This window comes from Anabrus simplex, chromosome 3, assembly GCF_040414725.1.
Source record: "Anabrus simplex isolate iqAnaSimp1 chromosome 3, ASM4041472v1, whole genome shotgun sequence".
Taxonomy (NCBI): domain Eukaryota; kingdom Metazoa; phylum Arthropoda; class Insecta; order Orthoptera; family Tettigoniidae; genus Anabrus; species Anabrus simplex.
In genome coordinates, this window is record NC_090267.1 from 144,520,239 (window position 1) to 144,540,171 (window position 19,933).

General features: G+C 39.3%; 1 protein-coding gene across 2 annotated transcripts in view; it reads right to left on the minus strand.

Annotated features, from left to right (window-relative positions):
- LOC136866085 (putative protein FAM10A4) overlaps positions 1-19,933 on the minus strand; it is a 405,358-nt gene that overhangs the window by 337,103 nt on the left and 48,322 nt on the right. For both annotated transcript variants that reach the window (XM_067142747.2, XM_067142748.2), the window contains exon 4: positions 15,315-15,559. In XM_067142747.2, the coding sequence (XP_066998848.1) occupies positions 15,315-15,559 (245 nt within the window). The remainder of the gene's footprint in view (positions 1-15,314; positions 15,560-19,933) is intronic.

Below are 19,933 nucleotides of genomic sequence, written 5' to 3' on the forward strand. Positions count from 1 at the left end.
TGCATGTGACACAACGAACGCTGCGGAACTACTGGTGTTCGCATTGAGATTTGACGAACGTACATATTATACAAGGTTGCAGCAACCGTTGCGTTGCATGTTGCAGCCTCCTAGTGAGTAGTACCCGCCTTGAAGTGTAAGCAAAATTATGAGGGCAAGTCAATAAGTATATGCAACAAATTTTTATAACTTATTACAAAAAGAGTAGGCCTACACACTTTTTATTGAAATCATTTTTCAACATAGTCACCCTGCTTTTCAACAAACATGGTCCACCGTTTCACAAGCTTTCTGATACCCTCTGCAAAAAAGGTTTAGTTGCGCAGCAAGCCACGGCCTCTTAGAGCATTTTTAAGTGGACCAAACAGGTGGTAATCCAACGGGGCAAGATCGGGACTGTTCACAGGATGCTCCAACACCTCGAAACGCAGTATCTGAAGAGTTTGAGTGTGGGAGGCGGTATATGGGCGTGCATTGTCATGCAACAAAAGAACTACTCCTGACAATCGACCTCTGCATTTGTTGTGAATTGCAGTTTCATCTTGTTTACCAGCATATCACTGTAACGTTCATTGTTTACGGTTTCCCCCTCTTCCTGGTAAAACTCCTTCCGACAATCGACCTCTGCATTTGTTGTGAATTGCAGTTTCATCTTGTTTAACAGCATATCACTGTAACGTTCATTGTTTACGGTTTCCCCTCTTCCTGGTAATGTTCCAGGATTGGCCCTTGAGAGTCCCAAAACACTATGAGCATCACTTTTCCTGCAGAAGGTTGACTTATGAATTTCTTTTTGACAGGGGATCCGGGATGCTTCCATTCCATACTCTAATGTTTGCTCTCTGGTTTGAAGTGGTCAATCCAAGTTTCATCTCCAGTGATGATCCATTTCAGAAATGTTTTACTTTTGTTAGCATGATGGTCCAGTAGGTGCTGACAGATTCTCATACAATTGCGCTTCTGCTCTTCATTGAGTTGTTTTGGAACTCATCACGAACAGATTTTCTGGAAGATTCAGAACTATGGCTGATGGTGTGTATGGTTTGCCACGTCATCAACAGTCACTCGTCTGTTATTCAGGATCATATCGTGCACTTGTTCAATACTGGCATGAATTACAGCTGCAGATGAACGCCCGAATCTTTCCTCATCCTTCATACTCTTGCGACCCCTTTTGAACTGTTCAATCCACTGGTAAACACTTTGGTGTGGCAAAATATTGTCCGCATATTGTGCTGAAGGTCTCCTATGATTTTCTGCTTCTGGTACTCCCTCAGGGCGGTGTAGGGGTAGCAAGTCTGCCTCTTACTCTTGTCCCGGGTTCGATTCCCGGCGAGGTCAGGGATTTTTACCTGGACATGAGGGCTGGTACGAGGTCCACTCAGCCTACGTGATTAGAATTGAGGAGCTATCTGATGGTGATACAGTGGCTCTGGTCTTGACAGCCAAGAATAACAGCCGAGAGGATACGTTGTGGTGACCACACAACACCTCGTATTCAGCAGGCCTTTGGGCTGAGCAACGGTCGCTTGGTAGGCCAACATCCTTCAAGGGCTGTAGTGCCATGGGGTTTGGTTTGGTTCTCCCTCAGACCACAAAAAAACTTACTATGGAGCGCCATTCTTCCTTGGTGCAAACAGTGAGTGATGCGGCCATTTTTACGTCGCAACAGCGCAAGCTGTACTGATCTGATAACGCTGAAACCTACCACAGATGTAGACAACGGTGCCATCTAGCAGCTGATGAGCACACAACGCCACAGAGCCAACCTAAAGACAATTAAAGCAAAATTGCAGATACTTATTGACTTGTCTACGTATTGTCCCCATCAAATTTGGCCTATAATGAGCATTTTGTAGTGCAACCAACTAACAGACTATTATTTATTTTGTACGGGCGAGATATTTCCAGCCCGGGTTACAGAAACGTGTTCACCTGTTGGGAACCAGTTTTAGCCAACCAGGAGCAGAGTATTTATTTTCCGATTGAGCGATCAGCTGTGCCACGTGACACAGTGAGGGCTCTCAAGGCCACTGCAAGGTGAATATGCATGACAAGTGTCTTCAAACGAGCGCACTTTCCAGCATTATAATAACCTATCAGGAGGAAGACGGCAGTCAATTATAAGACGACGTGGAGCCACACCTACCTCAGGAAGTTAATAAATACCTTAGTTTTGCAAAGAAATACTCTCTTGCTATCTGGCCATCTTGCGCTCTTGTTCTCCTGCTGAATGACTGAATCGGCGCTCTCAATTATTCTACAGAAATATTTGAACACGAGCATTTTGTAGTTGGACTTAAAATTTCATCCTTTTATGTACAATAACCTACGATTCTGACGAACCTTCACAGGCTAAGTTAAGTGTCGTTCATCATCTAAACTCGGCGTATTTGTGTGTGAATATTTCCTAAAGACTTGTGTTAGTTTCAGCTTATACCACATAAGAAGAAAGAGGATTACCACGTGGCCAATGCAGTACCTCAAGATGTTTCCACAAATTGAAGAGGAACCCTACAGAGTTCCTGCATTGAACTTCGCTGCTGCCATGATGTTCTAAATGAAGGCGAAATCTAACATGGGGAGATACCGAGAGAAGCAGCCATCCAACACCATGTGATCCAGGAATTCCAGATCACCAGCAGATATCCAGTTCCATCATGCATTTAAGTACCTTTTTTTTTTTTTAATATTTCTCTGTTCATCTTTGTAGAAGTAATGCTTCCTTATTCATTAGAGTTGATATTTCTTCTACATTTGCAGTAGTAATTGATATTTTCATTCTTCTTTCACTGGGAGATGGTAGTGTTATCAGGCTGAGTGTGAATGACTAGTAAAACCTATTAGTGTAGCTAGGATATGTGTGTGTCTTCTGTGATTAATCTAAAGGTCCCATTTAATAGTCTAGCATTAATTAAAAATCATCGTCCTCGACGATAACTAATAATTTGAATTTTGGAATATTTTCAATAAGGAAACAATGTGGGACATATTTCCGGCATTCTTTTTGCTGCTGAATTTCTACGTAAACTCCTTCTTGTTGGATTTAACATGTGTTAGAGTCATCTGGCTTATTGTCAAGCTTTGGTTCACGTAATATCTCGCGCATATAATAATAATTATTATTAGAATTTCACTTCGGTTAAATGAATGGATAAAGGGTCATGAGTGTAAATATTGCTCGATTTTGTGTCGATGTTTATGTGTGCTCAATTGTAGTGGAGATGGGCCTGGAATATGGCAGAATCCTGACGGACCAATTAATGTAGTTGTTGAATGGTTGAAATCCATTTATTGAATTTTTATTGAGAAATATATGCGTGGTAAACGTATTTCTTCAGTTGTTGAGCACGTGTTAATTTGAGAATGTAGAATGGAGTAATAATAATGTGACTCATGAGCCATAAATGTGAATGCTATATTTGACCTGTATTATGTGCGTGTCTGTAGCCGACCAATTTTCCAGATATTTAATGCTAATGCTGCCGTAACCAACGTTGTGGAATCTACATCATCCATGATCAAGTGACCACTGAAGTCACATATCGGAGATGATCATTGTATCGACTAGGTGGAAAATAAATAAATACTTAATTCTGAATCTATTGAAGTGCGATACGGACCATGAAGCTGATTTTATGTAAACATATCCGAGAGTCGAAAATAAAATCTTTCTTTAGCTGATATCGTCATCACAAGAATTTGCATGCCCAGGGTTAAAAATCAAAATCATATAAATCAAGAACGAGAATTTGTTGTAAATATTGTAGATAATTCACGTGTGTCCTTGTGTGAATGTGGTATGTGTGTGTTGTAGTAAATTCTGTGACTGGCGATATATTTTCTTCTTTTGAAATGTGGTTTTGACCTGGTCTTGTGTTTTTGTCAGGTTGGGTCCAGGTTGTTAACATCGTTGTTCGAGGTGATTTAATTTATTTGGAGTTTAACCTTTAGTAAATTTTATTTAAAAATTAAGTTGAGACAAGATTACAGTTTCATACGCCAATGAATAAGGAGGGGTTATTTCAATCATTTGGACAAAGGTTCATTGTTGTAAAGCTTAAAATGTTAAATTTTATCAAGGCGTCAAGAGGTTTAAGGTCAACTTTACGTGTTGTTCAGTTGAATATTAGAGGAATAATTATTGTCTGAATACAATTCAATAGAAATGAGTCTGATAAAGGTATTCTGAAATGATGATTTTCTGAATAAGATTTGTTGACTTAATTTGAATAATTTCATGTTTTATGAACAGGACAATGTGACATAAAATTACCCACGAGTAGAACAACGCAATTAAGTATTTGTTTCTAGTGGAATTAGACACCGTAATTTATTCAATTATTTAATAATTTAAATCTTATTTTGAAGTAATAAATGTCGTCAGGGAGAGATCTGACAATTCGAAGATTTAAAATCATTTGCGGAGCAAATAGTCTATTGAGATCTGCTCGTTCTCATCTTGTAAATACTTCAAGCATGACCAAAAGGAAATTTATCCCAACGTAAAATTTTATTTTTGTATTTTGTCAAGCCAGGTGTGGGCTAACATTAATTTGTATATTTACAGAATTATTTAACATTGAAATGGGATCAAAAATTTAAGAGCTGTATCTAGAGAGAGAGACCGGCTGAGATCGTTTTTTTGCCATCAAGATTTATAACAAGATGTTATTTTGTTATTTCCATTTAGTGCTAGTTGATAATAAATGTCAAAACCTGTTGTTTGACTTTTTGTATTATTGTTGTCAGTCCTTGTTTCTTTCCCTGTCCTCAAAATTAAGCAAAGCTTGACAGAGAACAGTCCACCCTTGAGACCCTCACTCTCCGGCTGAGCATGTCCGGTAAAAAGGGGACAGTATAAACATACAAAAATGATTTAAAATGAAGGGGCATTTCACATATAGTCTACAGATTTTACATATAGTCAATAGTGTAAGAGAAAACTGTCAAAACCTCTCCTTGTCTTCCTATAAACCCCCAGTCTGTTTGGTGATTTTTAAATTATAAGCATATCAAAACCTGCTCCTGGATGAGTAGACTTTAAATATCAAGTTTGGTCGAGGTATAATCGGTAGTGTAAGAGAAAATTGTAAAAAAAAAAACAACCACCAGAACTCTTCTGGTCCTCCTATAAAACCCCAGTCTAACCAGTCATTTTTAAATTATATGCATACTGAAATCTGCTCCTGTAGGAGTAGACTCAAAATATCAAGTTTGGTCAAGATACAGTATAATCAGTAGTGTAAGAGAAAACTAAAAATCTTCTGGTTTTCCTGTACCCCCCAGTCAGGTCAGTGACTTAAATGATATGCATACTGAAATCTGCTCCTGGATGAGAAGACTCTTAAACATGAAATTTGGTTGAGATATAATCAGCAGTGTAATAGAAAATTGAAGAAAGCTCTTCTGGTCTACCTATAAACCCCTTGTCTATTCAGTGATTTTAAAATGATATGCATATCGAAACCTGCTCCTAGATGAATGGACACTAAATCTGAAGTTTGGTCGAGAACTATTCAGCCGTGAAACCTAAAAACTACCGACACGAACTTGAGTTGACCTGATATGGATCAATATACTGTATATAAATATGGTTAAATAAATTACATTACAGACAGCAGACCCCTTACAACTTAATTTGTAAGAGTTTGGGACAATCCTATCCTTTTGTTTTTAGGCCAACTATCATAAAACATGAAGATACCAATATGAAAATAAAATAAAATCCTAGATCTAGGTATCTAGAAGTCCTTGCCCATTGTAAATCTTGTTAAGAAGGAAGCTATACTTATCAATGTCCACTTAGTTACACTGTAAACTTCTCAAACAGAAACATTTATACTAATTAATGAGATGTCCAAACAAAACATAATCTGAACAATTTAATGCTCTACATAGCAAAGTATCAGACAATTCTTGCATTTAAACTTTGACAGCATGAGAACTTAACCCTTTATTTACTGAATAATGAATTTTTATTCCTTTTTTGGGACAAAATTTTTTATATGGTTTAGTGATAAGTAAATTTAGAAATCAAAACATGTACGAAACCATAAATATGAGAATTACAGGGTGGCACACGAAAAGTCACCTGATTTGTTTCATGAATAACACATTTGTTGTTCACAAGATTTGTAATTTATTGATGTAGAAGTAAAGAATACAGCTTGGAAATACAACCTAATGAATCACATGTTCAATATGACTGCCGTTTTGTTTTAAAACTTCAAGTCGCACACGTGCATTTGAGACGACTCTCCAACACAAATCTTCTGGAGTGGCGCGGTATAACTTCACAATTATGGCCCTAAGTTCCACTGCATTTTCGGGTTTTCTGTGGTACACCTTCTCTTTAAGGAACCCCCAAAGGAAGAAGTCACATGGGTTAATTAATTAATACTTTATTAATGGTAATACCATTTTACATAACAGTAGAGAAGAATAAACAAAACACACTAAAAAGAAAGTTCAATGGAGTATAAGAAGAAAAATATGTACAGATATATACACAGTTTATATTACAAGTAATCACAGGAAAGTAATAGTCAAATTTGGAGATTATGTAAGTGATTTCTCAATTTTGACAATGAGCAGTTAAATATATCAATATCCAGTTTGTTTAGAGATCTTGACATTCGTTCAATTGGCCCATTGAATGCGTAGTTAGTTCTATGCCAATTTGTAGACAATGTATTCTTGAACCATGTGCGTCTGTCTGGTACATGTACGTTCATTTTTGCAAAGAGTTGTGGACAATTCACCAAGGAATGAAGCAATTTAAAAATGAAGAGTGTATCCAATAATTCACGGCGTTGTGACAGGCTATGCATATTTAAGGACTGTTGTAAGGATGTATAATCAGTTAAGTATATAAATTTCATTATTCATCCGTATTGAACCAAGATTACAATTTATTAAAATTCGTATCCACCTTATTCAATACCAAAAATGTTGTTAAGATGAAATTACAACATGTATATTTATTTTATCAGGCCTAGTTTCGACGCTTTATATTGCATCATCATCAGCTGATATACACTGGAAACATTGGCAAACATATGTAAGTTTATCTACGTCACACACATTATAAAAAATGTATAATCAACATTATCATATGAGAATCCTGCTCTAAATAAATATAAATGAAGAAATTTATGTTGTACTGAATCTAATCTATGGATAGAGATCTGATGAGAAGGGCTCCAAACAGGAGTACAGTATTCTAGTATAGGGCGTACCATAGACACATACAGCAATCGATAGGTAGCAAAGTTTGAAAATTCTCTAGAATATCTAGTAATGCAACCCAATCTTTGAAATGCTTTCTTACAAATATTTTCAATATGTTCATTAAACGATAGGTTATAACTGAATAAAACACCAAGGTCATTCATGTCCGGGCTGTGAGGCGACCACATTCCTCCTCCTTCATAACATTCTGGAAATCTGTTTGACAATACCCTAAGACCAAGTCTTTCGTGTAGGAAATCAAGCACAATGTTGGCAGTATGGGGGCGTGCTCCATCCTGCATTAACCATTGTGTCTGCAATGGAAGACCTGTGGCCATGAGTTGACGAAAGAACTGGTTTCGCAGCATGTCTAAATAGCGTTCACCAGTTACTGTGGCATCAAAGAAAAACAAACCGATGATTCCATGGCTTGACATCGCGACCCACACGCACACTTTATTCCCATAGGTGTTTCATGTGGATTATTAGCAGAGGTTCACGTGCCCAAAATCGAACATTCTGTTTGTTCACAACACCGTTCACTTAAAAATAAGCTTCGTCCGAAAACCATGTGTTGTGTAGCACTGCCTCTTCGTTTTGCTCGACTGCCCACCTTGCAAACTGCAGTCTCCGCTCCTTATCTCTCGCAGTAAGCTTATGTGCCACAGCCATCTTGTATGGATATAAGCGAAGCTCAGATTGAATAATTCTTTGTAGAGATCGGCGTGAAATTTCCAACTTGGCACTGGCTCTTCTTGTTGATTTACTCGGACTACGAGTCAAAGTCGCTCGAACTGCTTCAGTGTTTTGCGGCGAACGTGCGGTACATGCATGTGGCTGCTTACACTCCAAAACAAATCGAGTACCTGCAAATTGGTGATATAATCTGCGTATTGTCTGTGGGCTGGGAGCCCACCGTGAGCACAAAACCTTCTCTGTGTCAATGCAACACTGTTTGTCGCCGCGAACAGTAACACAATACTCGTTTTTTGTGCATCGGTCAACCGTCCTATGTCCACCATTGCGGCAAATTGAAATGGCGGACTCAAAACGGAAGCAATGAACTCATAACGACGTTTGAAGTAATTTCTATGAACTGCACAAAGTTGAGCGCACAATTTGAAAGCTAATGCCCCAATAGTATACTTGTAGGATCAAAATTCAATCGGGTGACTTATCGTGCGCCACCCTGTATTAGTAATTTGGGCCTAAATGTAACGTGGGACTTTAAAGTCTCAACAGAATTGACTGTAATATTCTCAAGTTGCAGATGAATAACAAACTACTTTATTATTATTATGGGAGCCAAAAAAGAATTGTAACCGTAAAAATTAGTAAATTTCATCTAACAGTGGTGTTCAGCTCCATGGCTAAATAAGGGGTTCCAGGTTCCATTCCCGGCCAAGTTGGGGATTTTAACTTCTTATTGCTTGGGGGCTGGGTATTTGTGCCATCTTCATCATTAGAATTTATCTTAGGAAGGGCCCTATCCTCACGGACACGCAGGTCGCCTATAGGGTGTCAACTCGAAACACCTGCACCAGACCTCTCCTGAGGCCATGTGCTGTTATTTTTATTATTATTAGCATTAACATCTGACTGTGGTAGTAACAGTACCAATAACTGTAGTAGTAATTATTTAGCCTTATTTCAGCAAGTGATTGATTAGATATAGATTGCCATTCTTTCGAAGTCTGCAGTAAAAATCCTTTTTTGCTTTTCATCATTATGGATCTCTACAGAAAACGCCACCTCACTATCATTACTAAATTCATTAGCAGTATGTATGTCCTCAGGTATATTTTCCAGCTCATACGCTATATCAGTTACTTCGTTAGAGTGGTAATAAAAATATCTAAACACTCAACTGCTGCAATAAGTAATTTGTATTTGGCACTAATACTATTTACCATGAATAGGATGTCTAACAACCTGGGAATACTAATGTAGTTAGTAAATTTCAAACATAATTTCAACCACTAATTGTTGTCTCTGGTACCTGACAGGACTTTGATGTCCCCAGTATTTCATAACACCCGAATTGCACAATGCTACATAAAGACTAAGTTAAAATGTTAGCTTGCCATTCGAGCAGTAGAAATGCTAATAAAAATCAAATGTTCTTTGTACTCCAGCATTCACACATACCAGCCAGATAACTGCAGTATATGATGCGTGATCAATGGGGCCTTCTGTTAGTACATTCCTAAACTATTTCTAAAGAAGACTGAGAAGTCCCGTCGGGTTTCCAGGTAATGTCCAGTTCCTGAGCGATTTTTAAAAGGTGGGACTTTCTTTCAAGTCCCATTAGTAAATAAAGGGTTAAAAGACATGTGAATCAAGCTAGGAAACTTTGTTTGGAATAACATGAAAATAATCATAATGGCTGGTAAATGAACAATCATGAATCACATTGTGCGAACGCTCTAAAGATGACATACCAGTTACATTTTACACAAAAATTAGCTTGACGTCAACAGATGCGTAACACAAACCATCTGGGATAAGTGAAGAATTCCTAAAATATATGCAGTCGCTTAAGTGCGGCCAGTATCCAGTATTCGGGAGATAGTGGGTTCGAATCCCACTGTCGGCAGCCCTGAAAATGGTTTTCCGTGGTTTCCCATTTTCACACCAGGCAAATGCTAGGGCTGTACCTTAACTAAGGCCACGGCCGCTTCCTTCCCAGTCCTAGCCCTTTCCTGTCCCATCGTCGCCATAAGACCTATCTGTGTCGGCGCGACGTAAAGCCAATAGTAACCTAAAATAGGTAGAAAAGTAGGTGTTACTTCAAAACATATAGGAAATTTCCTTAATTTCCTAGCACCAACGTAGCCACAAACTATAAATGACAATTCATAATATGCAGACACAACTGTTGTGTTTTAAAATTTATTTACAAAATGGAAATATTTTTTTCAAAATTTTATGAATTTGGCTCAAAATGGCAAAATAATTGACAAAATTATATGGAATCACTCTTTGATCCAAGAAGCATAATGAAAAGCGATTTAGAAAATGATGAAGTCTCTCATATAATAATGCAAATTCCCATCCTACAAGAATTTTTAGCATCAAAATATCTTGAACCATACACAGTGTTAGAGATCTAATTTGTTGTAGAGCAAGTAAAGATATTGATGTGCTTGCTACTCTTGTTTTTTTTTTCTTCTGAAATCAGAATATGGCATTTTGTGAAAGCTGCAGTGAAGGCTGTATGTACCCCAGTTAGTAATACCAAGAGTGAGAGGCCATTTTCAACGTACACTGGCAGAAAATGAAATCCCAACACAAGAAGACATCAGTTTAGAGAAATGCAGTTTACGCTAAGCAATTCTCTAGGCAACATACCGTATTTATATGATTAGAGCTTCCAGGTTACAGCTTTAAGTATGTACCAGAAGACATATGACATGGTGGCACATTAATGACCGCTGTAGTTGCCACAATTTAACACGCAAGCATGCAAATGTGCATGCACTGTGTCGTGCAGATGCTGTATGTCATATTGTAGCATGGAGTTCCACGCCTATTGCACTTGGTCAGTCAAATCAGCAATGGTTATTGCTGGTATTGGATGATGCTGGATTTGCCATCCCATAATGTCCCATACGTATTCAATGGGTGAAAGGTTGCAGGCCAAAGCAGCTGACTGATGCACTGTAGAGCACGTTAGATGATAGTGACATGAGGAGTATTATCCTGTTGGAAAACACCCCCTTGAATATTGTGAATAAATGGCAGCACAACTGGTTCAGTCACCAGTAATAAAGGTAAAGGCAAATAAGAAAGGTTTCCCTGCCGCTTAACCTAGCCTTTCCAAGTTATTACCAAAATCTTCCCACAACAACTTCTTGGATTCAACAACTATTTTTTTTTGTTCTGTTTCTTTCCTCTACATACAATTCCCTGTCTGCATTAGTCCTTGTTTGGAGCCATTTCTGATACGCCCTCTTTTTAAGTTTACAAGCTGCTCTCGCTTTACCATTCCACCAATCAGTGCAATATCTGTATAGTAAGAGGAGAAAAGCAGTTCACTCTGTTCTTGGTAGCCAATCACTATTGTTTCAGTTCTCAGAAGAGTGATCAAGTGAGTTCTCGACCGGAGGTTAAGGGAATTCTTAGTGTTCAATGAACACCAAAGAGGTTTCACAAATTCAGCTGGCATAATACTAAACACATCCATATTGCAATAGATATTAAAATGTGCGAAGAAGCTACTATAATTTTATAAAGCCTCTGACAACATAGACCATGCACATTTTAGAAGAACACTGGAAAATTCTGCTGCTCCCTCAAAACTTCATCTGGTTGACTCATTGTAAGAAGGAAATCAAACCACAAATTGAATGTAACCACTCAAAAACAAAGTCACTGCTTAGATAAGGCATTTTGCAAGGATCTCCTGTATCTCCAGCATTATACAATCTTGCAACGTATCATATTCTGGAAGAACTAAACGAGGAACCTGTTGCAACAGAATATGGGTTTCCCACAACAACCAACCTTAAGCTGTTAATAATCTTAGGTTTTGTGGATGATACAGTCATCATCAGCGAAGATAAACAATCTGCTCTTGAACTCTCACAAATGACAGTTCAAGGATTCAATGAGATTAGTTTGAACATTAATCTGCCCACGTCAGAATGTATCAATATTGTTCCAGGTAAACTCATTGGTGAAGATATCTCAACTTATGCAGGAGACATAAAAAGCAACTCTACAGGAGAATCAATAAAATATTTGGGAGTGAATTTTGTGAGTATTATCACATTCACCTCTTTTGCAAACATAAAAAATTCTGTATTCTAAATACATCAGTTTGCCCACCTCTTGTATACAAGTTCCAAACAATTCCCTCCGAGCAAATTCCTGTAAAATTCCTTCAAGATTCAGATAAAATGATCAGAAGCACATTGAAAGAAATCTTACAAGTTGATACTGGTATGCCAGACACTGTGCTAAACAATCATACAAAATTCGAGCGACTACGACTATTCCATTCATGTTGGGAGGCAATTCTTCAATGCATTAATGCCTTTAGAATACTCTCTAATTCCGGAGATCCTTACATATTAAATACAAGGGAACCAAAAGAAGAAAGCCTCAATTGTTTGAAAAGGTTTAATGTAATTTATAACTGTTCGGTCCTTCAGTCTGCCGAAATTAATTTTGAGTAATAAATTTATAAACTACCTTAAAAAACAAAAAACATAAGGTAACAGTATACTTGACAAAGAAACAACTGAAATTAGAATGATATGTTTTGTTCTTAAAAGAATAACATCAGATTCTATCAAATCACACTCAAATATTTAGAAAAGTATATAAATTTATGTTTAACTTTGTTTAAATACAAAGGTTGGAACTTAAATAGTGGCAACTATTTATTTACAACAAACACAACAGAATTACATGTTAGCAACCTTTACTGTCTTTCAGGTCGTGTATAACCCGTTGCGGTGGTGATGGTGGTGATTACTGTTTTAAGAGGAAGTACAACTAGGCAACCATCCTCTATATAACACTAATCAGAGAGAAAAAAGGAAGGGGTCCGACACTTCGAAAAATGAAGGTATCGGCCAAAGGAAGACAAGGGCCACGAAGGGCGTGAAAATGAAAGACTCCCTAGCCCTCGCAAACCTAATAGCGTCGGGGTCAGAAAAGAACAAGAGTTGACCAAGGGAGGTCGGATAGGATAGATAAAAGTGAGGAGCCTGGCACAAGTAAGTGGAAGCAATGCCATATAACCCATTGCTAGCGATGTGGAAGCCTTAGTATACCTTTAGCAGAGCCTGGTCTGTTGATGGTGTGAATGGAGCAGTCTACTGCCTGTCGAATCTCTGCAACAGTTATGAAGCGAATGCTCACGAATCGCCTGGTTTCAATCACTTCTTCTCAATCGTAGGACGACCTGCCCGATGAATGTCCGCCACAGTTTGCCAACTATCGTTGAGGCTTCTACCCAATGTGCCACTGTTCTGTAAGGGTATGCGAATTCCCCGCAAGCTTCTTGAAGACCTTGATGACACTGTCGTGCTGAACGACCTCTGGCACATTCAATCTTGATCCACCTCAGTTGTTCCTGTTTGGAAAACATATTGACAACGTTACGTTAGACCGCTAGCTCACACGTGACTGTGTTTCTCTCGCTTGTGCGCACGCAGGTGATGTGGGAAGGGTGAGTCCATTTGCTCTGAGGTAAGGTAGGTACGTAACCAACGTGTGCTATCAGCAACAATATTAGATTCCGTTGCATAGCATCTCCACAGCAGTGTTGCCACTATTTAAGTTCCAACCCTCGTACTTATGAACTTGAAATCTGGAACTTATCTTAAAGAAGTCCTGCTTTCTCTCCACTCCAGCATAGAATGCGATGTGTTGAAAAACCCAGCTGGCTAGTCAGCCCGTTGATCATCTGCTATGCCACACCCTCTGTCCTGCCTAGGTCAATAAAAAAATGAAATGGCGTATGGCTTTCAGTGCCCGGAGTGTCCGAGGACTTGTTCGGTTTGCCAGGGGGTCTTCTAAGTTGACTCCCGTAGGCGACCTGCGCGTCGTGATAAGGATGAAATAATTATGATGAAAACAACATATACACCCAGCCCCAGTGCCAGCAAAATTAACCAAGGATGATTAAAATTCCCAACCCTGCCGGGAATCAAACCCAGCACCCCTCTGACCAAAAGCCAGCACGCTAACCATTTAGTCATGGATAGGTCAATGACACACTGCATTTTACTTTTAGGCGTTTTATTTTTAGTGCTCCCCTTACTATTGCTGTTGTTGCTGTTCCTGTCGCCATTGCTATTATTATTCGAAGTACCTTATCAAATTCACTGACTTTAGCGATCATTTCGGCAAATGTTGTGCTATCACCTGTTATATGGAAAAATATAGCAAGAGATTATTATTATTGTTTCTTTTTCAAGTATAATACTGTTATCATATGTTTTCTTTTTCAGGTAGTTTATAAATTTATTACTAAAAATTAGTTTCGGCAGACTAAAGAACCTAACGGTTATAAATTAACTAAGTCAAAACTGAAAAGAGATTTCAGATATTACCAAAACAAAAAAGGCTTTATCTAACACCAGATAGCAGCATGTTGAATTTAAAAAGTTTTTTTTAGGGCCCCTGGAAAATAAGAACCAAGTTGAGAGAAGTTGAATTTAGTAAGTGGTTTGACCTCCCACAGAAAGGGAAAGCAGTTATCCTTTTTCATCAACACCTTTTAGCCAATTAGTGGGTTAGTCGCCTTCAAGGATTATCTTGTAGCGAATGGCGTGATACCTGGAAAATGACAGGCAACGTAGCAGCCGTACAAGCTATTCCAGGCAGCAGTATGGACAATAACTGTTGTTGGTGCTGCCACAACAAAGTAAAAATGCTTGCTCACGTCCTCTGTTACTGCTCGCATGGGGAAGCACTGAGAAATACAAGGCTTCATAAAATACGATCTGCCATTACTCAAGCATTAAGTGACTAGGGCTTTGCAGTCTTCAAGGAGGTTCATAGCATTCTGTAACAGGCATCACCCATCGAACTGACATGATGGCCTTCAAAAACCATTGAAACAGCTATATAATAGGTCAGACGATCAAATTCAAAATGTCCGAAACATAACCCAATGAGGTTCACGATGAAAGGAAAGCAACATATGAACCAACCATCCTATTTCATCAACAAGAATACCAGTTGGATGATATCAAAGTCATTGGATTTGGCATTAAAGAAATGATTCCTCTCTTTTCACCAAGTTCTGCAATCATTTAACCTTGATTAAGCATTAATAAAAGATGTTGCAGTGACTGCCTTGAAATATTCAATCCAAATCCTGAAGAACCATAACTTCCAAACCTTTTAATTAAACCACAGCTGTCAAATGTAATCAACTCCTCAAAATTAATTTTAAAATTTAACTTGTTTTTATTGTATACTTTGTCCTCAGAGGCATTCCAGTTGGGAAAGTAAAATAAATAATTCTGAAACCTCCTTTAACTATTTGAACATGTTTGTTCTTACAATAAAATTTCAAATAAGCATAAAATATTATTTAAATGTAAAAATTTTCTACTTACGTTTGGAGTCACTTCTTTCAGCCATTCATCAGCCTGTTCATCAAAATCAATCTTGCATGCATTCCTGAGATCTTGAGCTGCCTCTTCCCAATGGCCCAGGAGTCTATGAGCCCTACCTCTGAATTTATAAGCCAAGGCATTGTCAGGGTTGATCTGCAAAGCTCGTGAGCAATCTCGTATGCAAGCATTTGGCTTGTTCAGCTTCAGGTAACACTGTCCACGTTTTGCATGAAGCAATGCAGACCCTGTAGAGATATGTAAAGATTTATAAACACTTCAACTATGAAAATTAAACACAAAAGCCAATAAAATAAAAAAAAAAAGCAAAATGGCTAAACACTTCAGAAGGATCTTTCATAAAAGTGGAGAACATAAACAAAGCCAACCCTACGTGGAGAGATGTATTCGCTATTGCATATTTCTACGGCGGTTAATGATTTGGTGTACGGTATACAGATGAAGAGAAGCGTATTAGGATGAACACGCATACCCAGTCCTCCAGCCACAGGAATTAACTGTACACAGTTAAAATCCACAGCCCAGCCAGGGATCAAACCCAGGACCCTCTAAACCAACTGTTAGTACGCTGACCAATCAGTCAGAACAAATCAGTAATATAAATAATATACATTCATGAGCAACTGAATTAGAGATACCTGACTAGTACCATCTAGCACCCTGTTTCGCCTTGATGACAGCAACAATGCAGCATAGCATGGACTCCACAAGACACTGGAAGCATTAGGGAGCCATACTGGTACATGAACGCTGCACATCCCTCCCCAATCCACGAAGATTAGTCAGAGCAGAGTCCAGTATACGCACATCCCTCTCAACAGCATCCCAGATGTGTTCAATGGGATTGAGATCGAGGCTCCTCACTTTACATCCATGGAGTGCTCTTCGAACCAGTCAGCCACATTTGGGAGCGATAGGTTAGAGTAGGGCCTCTCAAATGCCCAAAATCTCACGCGTGCAAATCGAGGTGCTCTTATAGATTTCTATAAGTGTGAATTGCCGTGAGTAGTGGGGAGGTAAAGCATGCATTATACCGGCTAGCGACGGAGTGTCATTGCACCAGCCATGCCGTGCTCTGAGTAGTGCTGCAGAGCGAGCTGAAAATGTACAGTACAAAGAGTGTAGGAGCCAAGTGTAGTGCATGGTAGCATGCCTCTGGTAGTTCCCACATCTTGGTACTGAATCAAAGGATTTTTCCAGATCAAAGAAAATAAAATACAGAGGCTGCTGCTGCTCTCTGCATTTTTTCTGGGGTTGTCTATCTAATAGAAATCCATTTCTAGTGAAACTATTAGTCTAAAACCTACCTGGCATTACATTTGATGTTCAAAATGTTGTCCCTCAGCTGTCAAACACGCCTGACACCTCGTAAATAAGTTTGCAGACACTCGGCGAATATCAGCCCATGTGATGTTTGAAATAACTTGTATAATGTTCTCTTGTGCGAGGGTTGCTCACATACACTTTTCCCTTCAGCACCCCCCACAGGTAATAATCACAGGGATTTAAATCAGGAGATCTAGGGGGATAAGTAACCACACAATCTTCGAAGCATTATCTTGCATAAAGTAACCATTACTCTCTTCTTCTTCTTCTTCTGTCAGCTCTTGAAAGAATGGTCTGAGAATGAGGTCTATATATCAATCAGCATTTATTTTTTCATGGAAAAATATAGGCTCTATAATTCTGTGAGCACTTATTGCGCACCAAACTCCTATCTCTACATCCTGAAGTGAACGGACATGCAGCTAGTGGGGATTTTCTTCACACCAGTAGCGATTGTTTTGACTATTTACATAGCCACGTAAGTGTGTAGCCATGCTTCATCACTATAAAATAAAAGTTCGTGAACTGACTGAAGCAATCAGTTACAATACCGAACCATAGTGAAACTGTCAGGTCCTCTTAAATATTGCTTTTTGTGTTACTTCTGGGCAGAAGACAATGACACATTAACTTGTACGGTGAGACGCGACAGGGATTTTGTTGGAGTTCTTTCCAAGAGAGCTCCTATTTCGTCAAGCTTTTCCTCTGTTAAAACGGTTTGTCTCCTGCGTGATTTCTTGTTAAGAATGGACCCGGTGGTGCGGAACTTCTTTACTAATTTATTTTACCATACTCCTATGGGGAGGTAGGATGCCAGGAAATTTGCAAATGAATCAAAAGCGGCATTCGGTATAAGAAGAATGCTTCACATAGCACAACACAATGAATACATACTATTCTACTGTATACATAACCCATTAAACACACGATTAGCATTCCTACATAAACAATGCTATTTTAAAGCGAACATATTGAACACCCTACCAATACCACAGATGTTAAACTAAACTATTGCTGTGAAGCAACAGTTATCGCTACTGTTCTACATTAGATCATCTTAGCAGGTCATGAAGCAATATATCTCTCGGCAAATGATCACCCCGCTACTGCCTCCCGTGCATGTTCCCCTGACACACGAAGCGAGCTAAAAAAAGACCCTGCATAATGATGAACAAATAAATGTCTATTTCATGTCTTTTAATTTTGAACTTCACTTATTAAAGCAATTGCAGCAGAACATATAAGTCAATACACAGGATTACTAAAACAGACTTGGGTAATCAACTGTTTATCAACTGTGGTATGGTTCAAAACATCTTTGACAGAGTGTCGCAGCGCACTTTTTCCAAAATGTTAGCGGTCTGCCTATATGTCTCTGTGAAGAACGTTTAGCCATAAAGTGACCTCTTTCATGAAACCTAAAATCAACCTGTAATGCACGAGGTGATTAAAGTGGTCGTCCCGTGACATGCTCCACATAGATGTCTCTAGACCATCTGATTGTGTCGGAGACACACAGCTTGGACATCAGCTGTACTGAGGGTGGATCAGACTCCGAGTGATGCCATCAAGCGAGTGGAAGAAGAGGTTGACTCCATCCTTAACATTCTTCAATGTTACAATGTTTTGTGTGTACGCCCCTATAGAAGAGGCAGAAAAGGAGGAAAAAGATGCATTTTATACCAAATTGGAGGATGAAATTAACAAAGTTCAAAGACATATATATTAAATTGGCACCATTGGCGACGGGGGCTGGGCTCGCTACTGCGGGCACCACTGACGTTGGCCTGGCTAGCGACGGCTAGCGCTAATGTTAGCCTTGCTGGCGACGGTCGCGAACAGTGCGACCCTTTAAATAACTTCCTGCTTGAACAAGCCGGGCCATGCAGAGAAATCTCATCCTGGTGCATTGAAATATACCCACACAAGCAGCGACTTGTATAGAAAGTCGCAGACGGTGCATCGTCTAAAATCTCGGTCGCAGACAGGAGTGTCATGCATTCTCTAGCAATGGCTTGAAGCATTATCAACGCTACCCCATCTGCTGGGTACTATGAAGTACTGGGTACTTCATCATAGAGTACGTCAAAGCAGAGTAGTGTGCTTGGCTGTATTGCCCTTAACCACATTCCTGTGAAACAAATGAATGCCCGTCAGATACGCCGTAGTATTGAGGCGTGGCTAGCGGACAAGAGGGACTTAATTTCCAACGTTAAGGTGTCTATGAATAAGATGAACTTCAGTAGCCTGGCCGACATGGTGCTCGAATCGGATGGTCGGATTGATAATGAAGCCTTTCTTGTTGTTATCTTTAAAGGCAATTATGTCAATTCGTCTTGTGCTCCCTGTCGTAGACAAACCGTGGACTTCTTCATATACACGGAAGTTTTGCTACGGAGTTCTTCTGCAATCAGTGATCTTATCTTGTGGTGACGTGAGTTCCTCAGTACTTCGCCGTAGGAGCAAGAACCCAGAACGTGAGCCAGTGTTTCTCACTGTCGCATCTGCGACAGAGGTTTCCGTCCTGAGTTCTGCCCGGGATAGTTCGTACTGCAGAAACATTCAATGTCATCTTGATTGCCTCTCGCCATTCGCTACAAGAAAGTCCCTGGTGATGCCTAATCCAATTATTGGCCAGAGTGTACTCTTTATACAACTCTACACCCATCCCCTTCTGAGGCAAAGAGCACCAAGTTGCCATTTCACGACTTCTTAGTTCTTGGCGGATTTTTCTTGGATTTGGAAGGTCACTCACTGCCTTTATTGGAGAATCGGTTAATATCTGTTATGTTGAGGGCCTGTAGACAATGCATCGTTTCGGATGTCAGATCGCGCATCTTTAAAACGTAGCTATTGATGGCTCGGCGAAGAGCGTTGCACGCGCTTATTTGTTGCAGGTGTACTTCCCAGGTTGCTTTGAAAAGTCAGAGGCCTTTGAATCTTAAATCAGAATACAGAGCACTATCGGGTGTATCCGTGGGTAACTGCAAAATTTCCTTTAGGGAGCTCTTTATCATTTTGTCGGCGGTTTTCAGGAAGCTAAGCGGTACTTGTCTAATTTCAGCGGTCTGAAAAGCATACACGAGAGTAGGGCTGACTGCTTTGTTCAAAACAATGAACTTTTGATCTGCCTTTAACAAAGGTGAGGCTGTAAGCGCATCTAACTTCTTGTGCAAGGTTTTTAAAGAAGTGTTCGCATCAAAGGTGAGTGTTTCGTTAAAATTGACACCAAGATATCGAATTTCTTCTCTTTCTTTAATAGTACTGACCTTAAA